The sequence below is a fragment of the Geospiza fortis genome, unplaced genomic scaffold, assembly GCF_000277835.1.
Source record: "Geospiza fortis unplaced genomic scaffold, GeoFor_1.0 scaffold62, whole genome shotgun sequence".
Classification (NCBI taxonomy): domain Eukaryota; kingdom Metazoa; phylum Chordata; class Aves; order Passeriformes; family Thraupidae; genus Geospiza; species Geospiza fortis.
This window is the reverse complement of record NW_005054548.1, coordinates 375,884-384,271: the sequence shown is the minus strand read 5'-3', so window position 1 is coordinate 384,271 and position 8,388 is coordinate 375,884. Positions and strand designations below refer to the sequence as shown.

At 49.9% G+C, this 8,388-nt stretch overlaps 1 protein-coding gene across 1 annotated transcript in view; it reads left to right on the top strand.

Moving 5' to 3' along the window:
- The first annotated feature begins 4,423 nt into the window (after positions 1-4,423).
- SLC4A11 (solute carrier family 4 member 11) overlaps positions 4,424-8,388 on the top strand; it is an 89,575-nt gene continuing 85,610 nt past the window's right edge. The window contains exon 1 of the mRNA XM_005429448.3: positions 4,424-4,649. Within this exon, the coding sequence (XP_005429505.1) occupies positions 4,424-4,649 (226 nt within the window). The remainder of the gene's footprint in view (positions 4,650-8,388) is intronic.

Here is an 8,388-nt window from a genome sequence, read left to right as displayed (position 1 = left end):
AGGGGCTCCGGGGGTCTGGGGAGACCGGAGGGACCCGGGCTGTCCCCCTGCCACCCCCTCTTGCCACCCCGGCTTCTGCTTGTTGCACAGCGCAGGGGTCGCGGCTGGATGCTGTGGGTTTGGAGGGGGATGTGTTCTGGTTTTCTCTCTTGGGATAGGGGGTGAAAAATCTTCCCTTTGCTTTGTTTTTTATTTTTTTTTAATTTTTTTTCTGTTGGTGACACTCCTAAAGTTGAGCTGCTTGGGCAGAGCGGGATGTTCCAGCCCTGGGGATGCGGTGGGACAGGAGGACAGAAGGGAAAAGGAGCGATGGAAAGTTGGGGTCTGGCTGTTCTGGGGGTGTTTTTATGCCCCATTTTTATTTAGACTTGTTTGCACCCAGCCTGGGGCGGAGGGCACGGTGTTGGTGCTCAGCTCTGCCGAGCGGATGAGCTTGGCTCACTTCGTTTTGGTGTAAAAACCGCAATAAAAACGAGGGGGGAAAAAAAAAGTAGAAAAAGCGAAACTTTGATGCGAAGAGTTGGGGCAGTTGTGCGTGCTGGGGAAGAGCCCCAGCAAGGAGTTAATCTGAAATGCGGGGGGAGAAGGAAGGGTTTAAATGCACTTGGGAGTTGGCTGTGTGATTTCGGGTGAACTTTCAGAGTTATTTTGTGCGGTGTCTCCCCGCTGCCCTGCAGAGGAAGCGCTTCCTTCACCGGCATGGCCGCGGCAGCGCTGGTTGACACCGGCTGAAGTGACAGGGACCGCTGCAGGGACTTTGTGTTGGACCAGAAGTGACTGTAGGTGGCACAGCAGCTTTGTCACCCGCGCTGTCCCCGCACCTCTGGTGAGGATCGGTGCTCGGGGAGGGTTTGTGCCTCCGGAACTTTTCCCGCTCTGGTTGAATGGGAAAGTTTTCATTTCGAGCTGATGTTCTGCCTTAGGACTCAGCTCTGCTGCTTTTTCACGGCCGTGTTGGCATTTGGAGACCTGGTGGTGCCTGCAGGAACAGAAAATCGTGGAAAGGTTTGGGTTGTCCTGCAGGAGTAGAAAATCATGGAGAGGTTTGGGCTGTCCTGCAGGAATAGAAAATCGTGGAAAGGTTTGGGCTGTCCTGCGGGAATAGAAAATGAGAGGAAGGTTTGGGCTGTCCTGCAGGAGTAGAAAATCATGGGAAGGTTTGGGCTGTCCTGTGGGAATAGAAAATGAGAGGAAGGTTTGGGCTGTCCTGCAGGAATAGAAAATCATGGGAAGGTTTAGGCTGTCCTGCGGGAATAGAAAATCGTGGAAAGGTTTGGGTTGTTCTGCAGGAATAGAAAATCATGGGAAGGTTTAGGCTGTCTTGCAGGAATAGAAAATGAGGGGAAGGTTTGGGCTGTCCTGCAGGAATAAAAAAACATGGAAAGCTTTGGGTTTTGGACCTTAAAGTCCATCTCCTTCCACCCCTGCCATGGGCAGGGACACCTTCCACTATCCCAGGGTACTTGAAGCCCTCTCCAGCCTGGCCTTGGGCACTGCCAGGGATCCAGGGGCAGCCACAGCTCCTCTGTGTGGATTTGCACGGGGAGAATCCTCAGAGAATTTTCTCCTTTCCCCCAAGCTATTCCAGTGTTTGCAGGATTTCTCCTGGATTGTCTCTAGGTGTGAGCACAGCCTTGTTCCTCCTCTGCCAAATTTCTGCTCCTCAAGTGCTGCAGCACGGGATAAACTGCTTGACCCAAGATTGAGTAAATCCAGCTGTGCCTCACCTGGCTTACTGCTCTTGGGTTTGTGGCTGCTTTTTTGGGGTTTTTTTGGAAGGCTGGAACAGCGAGGCAACACTTGGAGTCCTGTCTGCACAGCAACCTCAGTGATTGCCACCCCCCCTGCGAGCCGCGCGTCGCCGCTTCCCGGCTATAATCGGGATTTGTTGGCTAATCCATCTCAGCCAGAGCCCTCCAGTTTTGAAATATCTGTGGCTTTTGTACAGTTGGTGCTCCCTAAGAATGATGGACCGCAGAGGAAGTTCCCCTCCGGCTCTCCTGTTGTTCCTTGGCAATTTGAATGCTTCAGCTTGTTTAAATAAATGCAGATAAAAAAGAAGGGTTGGGGTTTTTTTAACTGGAGCCCTTGCTTGACCCACCCGGTGGCATAAGATATCTGTGTGTAAGCTCAGAGTGGCTTGACTTCTAGTAAAGCTGTAGTAAATCATTTGAGGCTGTAAACATTTATTAAAACAAGCTTTATTTTTGTGTTGAGTCAGTGTGAAAACAAAGATGTCTTGGGTTTCAAAGGGAAAGGATCCACGAGGGAAGTTTTCTGCGCTGGCTTAAAGGAAAGTGTCAGTGAGAAGTTGGATATTTCAGCAGAAGGGAGCTGAGGTAAGAGTTAGGGTCAGATTTTAGCTTCAGAGTTGGAATTTAATCCAGAATTATCAGACTTAGCCTGGTGCTGTTCAATTTGCCTGCTTGTTGTTTGGTTTGATCTTTCTCGCAGGAGGCAGCTGAGGTAAGAGTTAGGCTCAAGGTCAAGCTTTAGTTGAAAAGTTGGATTTTAGTCCAGAATTACCCAGCTTAACCTGGTGCTGTTTCATTTGCCTGTCTAAGACTAAAACCTCCAATTCTGTCCTGGCAGAACTGCACTGATGCTCTGCATAGGTACTTTATGCTTAAGGACAGGTGTTAAATCACATTAACTGGGGAGAGCTGCTTTTTTGTTTTTTTTTTTTTTTAGTAATTCTAATAGTGTGCTGTGATTGAGGTGTCTCTGGGAAGCCACAGGGTTCCCAGAACCTTTCTGGTTCAGTAGGCTGGGTGGCACTTGAGTTACCTCCTCCTAATGTGAACCCACTTCTGGAGAAGTCCTGGATCCTTGTGTAGGATTGCCCTGGGAGGAAACAAAGCCTGGGACACTTCAATATCTCATCATCATCATCATCATGAAGCTGTTATCTACCCTCTAAATATGCAAATCCTTGTCAAGACATCCAACACAGGTTAAATCCAAGCTGCCTTTGCTATTGCCATCCAAAAATGCCAAGGCAATTCCTCGAAGTTCATCCTTACTTGAGTCTGAGCAGTGCTGTGTGACTGTGCAGTTTGCAGAGCAGCTCCTTCAGCAGTTTGTGCTGAGACCTGGTGATGCTGAAAATCAAGTTTGATTTTTGATTCCTCTTTTTTAGTGGAAATACAACTTCCTAACTCTGCTCTGGGCTGAGCTCCCCACGAAGGCTCTCTGCAGAGCACGGCTCTGAGGGCTCCTGCATCTGTCAGTGCTGGCTGTGCCATCAAAGGGCTTTGCTGTCACTCATTGCTCCATGGGTTCTTCTGCTCCCTCTTTCTAAATTCATCCCTGGCTCTGACTCCCAATTAAAACCAGCAGGACTGAGGCCTTCACTCTACCTCTGCTGCTGAAGGAGGTTCTGAGCTCTGAGATTGGGTAGGGAATCTGATGAGATTTGGGTAGGGAACAAAGCAAGAGTTGTGCCAATCCTCAGAGATTTGCTGAGAAAGCGCAAGAACGCGGGGAGAAAAACATGAAAACCAAGGCATCGGAGTGGGTTACACTTTATGCTGGTGTTGGGTGAGGACTTTCCTTCCCCACATGTTCTTTGGGGTTCCCCAGCTGATGGAAATGGCAGAGAAAGGCTGGTGGGGCTGTGGCAGCTGTGGGGATGGATGCCAGCAGTGCTGAATGGGGGCTGTGCTGGGGAAAACCAAGATTTGAGGCTGGTGGAGAGAAGATCTCAGCTGGTCAATGCTGAGAACCGGGCAACCTTTGTCTCAAGGTGTTCAGCTGGGCAAACAGTGGAGTGGAGTTGTTGCTGGGTGTTGCCCACTGAGAGGGGCTCAGGAGTGGAAATTAGAACGGGGCAACTTGGGAGGAAGATGAGGTGACCTTCCTCCCCTCCTGGTGCTGGGGCAGGTGCTGGCACCCTTCAGTGGCCCCCTGGGACGAGCCACCCCACGGGATGAGGTGTGAGGCACCAGGTTTATTCTCCTTTTCCTCTGCCATCTCCTTTTCCAGGAGTTAAACGCCTCTTCCCCCTGCTCCGAGCCTAATTGCGTCCCCAGGGCTTAACACGCGTGTGTTTGTTTTATTCAACGTGTTGGCTGTTCCCACCGGAACAGGCTGATTTTTCTAGGTTTTTTTTTTTTTAGAGATTAGTAATGCCAATACTTCTTGAATATTATAAACCTGGCTTATCAGCCCGACGCAGAGCTGGAATTTGTCTCTTCCTGTGCTGCATCTCTGCTTTCTGAGAGGGGCGTTTAAATACAGCCTGGAGACGCTGCCTTGCCAGTGTGCTCTGCTGGGCTCTGACAGCAGCAGCGGGGCTGCTCCGCCGTCTTTGGGCTTTCTTTTATTACTCTTTGTTTTTTTTTTTTTTTTTAATTATTATTATTTTTGCACTAAATCCTTTGGGAAAAAAAGGAACTTCTCTGGGAGAAGGCTCTGAGACTGCATGTCCCAACAGTACGCGCTGCAGGAGGCGAAGGGAGACGCGGTTTGCTTCGTACCTGGCTCTCCTCTCTTCTCTGTGCTGATGGAGCCGGCGTCCTTCTGCTACCCCCGGCTCACCTTCCTGCGCTCTCCCTATGGCCAGTTTGGGGCCAGTGCTGGCTCTTCCCAGGATTTGGCCCCGTGGCCGCAGCGTTTGGTGCAGCAGAGGTGGAGCAGGCCGGTGGATGGTGCGTGCCCAGGGTTTGGAAGGGTTGGGATGGAGCAGCAGAGCTGCCCAGGTGGGGTTTGAGGAGGGTTTGGAGATGGGAGCAGCACAGGTGGGACTTGGAGGATGGGTTGGTGTGGTTGTGGTGATGCTGTCCTGGTCCCACAGTTTGGCATCTCCACCAAGGAGCAGCTCTGGTCTCTGCTACACTCGGGGAGAGCTGATAAACAACCTCAGCGTGGAAAAAATTAAAAATAGAAACTGATCTGAGCCAGTCTTTTGTTTCCTGAGCTTGTTCACTTGCTGAAATGGATCCGGCAGTGCGTGAAACCTGAAATACCTGCTGGAGGCTCAGCGGGCTCGGTTCACCTTTGGGGTTGTGATGCTGTCAGGTATCCTCTGAACTGTTAGTGAAGGTATCAGGTGTGGGGATACAGGAAGGTTTGAAGATGTTCTATACAGGTTTGTCTCACTGTGAGGAGTTACCTTAAAAATTCCAGCTTGGTTCAAATCTTGCTTTAATGTAGTATGGGGAGCTCCTGCTGATTTAGGAGCTGAGCTCTGTGAGTGCTGATCCTAAGGATGGGAGTCTCAACTTCTTATAAAACTTTTTTTGGGGAAGGTGTCTGGTGTTGTATTGCCCTGATTTCTCTTTAAAGGTGGAGCAGGGAGTGGGACTGGAGACCTCCAGGGGTCTCTTCCACCCTCAAACACTTTCTGAACCACGCTCTACCTCCTTAGCATCTTATTGCCAGTCTGTGATGTGCCTTACCTGGAAAAGCTCGTCAGGTGGCATGGCAAGGGAAAAAAAATAAAAAATGGAGGAGACTGGCTGAGCAGTCTCAGCAGAGAAAAGGCGTGGGAGGTGTTTAAAAACACGCTTTGCCTGTGGTTCTGTGCAGAGGAAACCAGCCTGGGGATGGGGGCTTGTGGCTGCTAAAGGGATGCCCCTTCCCCAGCCGGGTGCTGCCTCCCCTTGCCGTGCTCTGGGAAGTGTTCGCTGCCTCCTGGTAAATATCATCACTGGGAATTATTTTACTGAACTCACAGGGATTGTCAGAATTGCTGTAGTAGGGGAGTGACCCAGCCTTGCCAGCATTTGGATAATTTGCTGTTTATTTCTGCCTTACTCTTTTAGGGTTCTGCCTTTTCTGAGTTGACGTTGCTTTTGGGAGGTTTGTTGTTGTTGTTGTTGTTTTTGTTGTTTGTTTGTTTGGCCAGCTTAGACCATTCCTCTGGGGTTTAAATCTCCGGGGGAGACTTGGCTTATTGTGCTGAAAATCTGGAATTGTAAGGAAAGTGAAGCAGTGTAGAATAGGCTGGAGCAGGAGGAGAGGATGTGGCATCTTCCCTCCGAAGCTTTTTAGGCACCTCACAGTCCAGCACTGGGCACGCAGGCTGGGATTTAAGTCCCCTCGGATGAGGTGGGGTCTTTCAGCTCTAATTTCTGCAACTTGCTGCTGGAGCACAGACTTGCTGCCCTGTTTCTCATTCCACTGCATGCATGCATTAACCCTTGCACTGCTGCTGCCGTGCAGCTGAGCTGGATGAAGCACCAGAGCCCGGCAAGCACGGCAGCTGTATCTTTAAGGAATTTGCTCTATCTCCCTCTCAGCAGCAGGTTTTTTTTTTCCCCCCTCCTCCTTTTTTTTTCATCCTCTGGCTTTCCCTGTACTTCTCTCTGTAAGGTACAGCATCTTCTCGCTTCAGCTCTGGCTGGCACAGAGCTTTTTTTCTTTTTTAAGGAGGCACAGGAGCTTTCTCCATCCTGCATCCAGCAAAACTCTCCGGAGCGCTGGGTTGCTTTAACTACTCTATTTCTGGTCTTGGAGGCAAACAGCTCAGAGGGCTGGTGGGATCCGGGTGGCTGCAGGAGGAGACATCCCAAATCCTTGTTTGGGGCAGTGGTGCCATGTGCAGAGGTGCTGCCCAGGTGTGGGTTTGGCAGAGCTGGGCTGGAGGTGTCCATCTGGGAGCTAATGGGTCGCGCTCTCACTCCACCCATCCGCCGCTCGCCAATTGGAAGTGAGGGACAAAGATGCTCTGGATGGATTCATGTTGGAGCCAGTGAAAAAGCAGGAGCCGGCTCTGCCTCGGCCACCTGAGCGAGTGGCCTTTGGGGACAAGTGCTGCTGGCTGGGGGGAGCAGCCCTGAGGCGAGCAGAGGCATCTCTGTCTCTTGGAGAAGTAGTGCAGGTAAGTTGTGGTCTTAAAACCCCTCCCAGACTGAAGCGCTGCTGTTGCTGGGTGATGCATTTGGTCAGGAAATCTGAAAAAGCAGCTCTGCCAGCTCTTGAATTATTTAATTCACTAAAGTAAGGCAGTGCTTGATGTATTTTCTATGGGCTTTGCTGTGCTTAGTGATGATATCTATTGCCTGTGCTGGGTGTCTCTGTGTTTAAGGATGGAGAATGCCTTTTGAATTCCATTTAAATTAACCAGAGCGCTGGCTGTCGGGGTTTGAATTTAGTTTCAAGGTATGCATGGGGAGATGAGCACTGAAGAGCTTCTCTTTTCTGGTTTTTCTCTTAATTAATGGCAAAACATCCTCCCAGCCTGTCAGTGAGCTTTACATAGAGCTGTTTCACCTGGGAGAAGTGCAGTGCTGAGTGGAGACAAAATCATGTATGTGGTGTGTCTGAAATGCTCCCAAACATCATCCCTGGTGCTGTAGCCGTGGAAGCCTCGCAGAGGAACCATAAACAACATCCTAATGAATAACATTATCTCACAGCTTGTCAGTCTGCAGTTATTTCATCACTGGACCGGGGCATTTTAATTTTGGATTGATGATGGACTGGAAAATGGGATCTGGTGCTGCTGCCTCTCCCCCCACCTGTGTTGTTGTTGTTGTTGTTGTCACTGATGTTGTTTTATGGCTCCTAAACTGCATGGGGTGGCGTGCTGAAGGTGGGAATTCCAGCCCCTGTTTCTGAGGCTGCAGAGTGCAGCTCTGTGGCCATTTGGGGATCCTTTTGGGCTCTTCTTGCTTTTCGTGGCAGAGGGAAATTTTTCTTTCTGAGTCTTGATGAGAAGCACAACTGAAAATGTGTTTGGTGAACAGGTGGCTGGGTTCAGTGCTCTGCTTCTGTTTCCAGTACAGCCCTTGGGTTTGGCCTGACTTCTGGTTTTCTGTGGGTGAGATCTGTTCCACCCAGTGCCTTTTTGGGGGGTGGTGGTGGGAAGGGATGCAGGAACAACTTTGCTGTAAAAGCTTGGCTCAGCCACTGCTGCCTTTTCAGCAGCTGTTTTAATTCCTGGTGGCGATAAGATAGCAGGGGGAAAAAAACTTTCTAGAAATTCACTTTGTTCCAAAACATGACCCTGGTACCCTGGAGGAGGGAGGGATGTTCCAGAGTGAGACTGGTGGTGCTGCAGCATCTCTTCCACTTAACCCCCCAAAAAAGCTTATTCCCACCACTTTACTCCTCCCTGCTGCTTAATTTTTACAATATTTACACATTTAAACCCCTACAGGGAGCAGCTCCCACCCTCTGAATAGCCCCAAGTCAGTAAAATGTTGTCAGACTGTCTCTTAACCATTTTTGCATGGTTTACACAGTGCCACTGCAGATAAGTGGCAGGTGGTGGCCTCTGGAAGATCTGCCTGTACAAAGAAGGCATTTCAGCAGAGAAAAAGATCTCAGGCATCTTTTAAAAATCCATTTTCAACCCTAACCAAGGTTTGGGGCTGTTGCAGTATCTCTTTTTCTTTTGGATTAAGAGTGATGAGGCTTCTGATAGGGCCCTGCAAGGGAAAG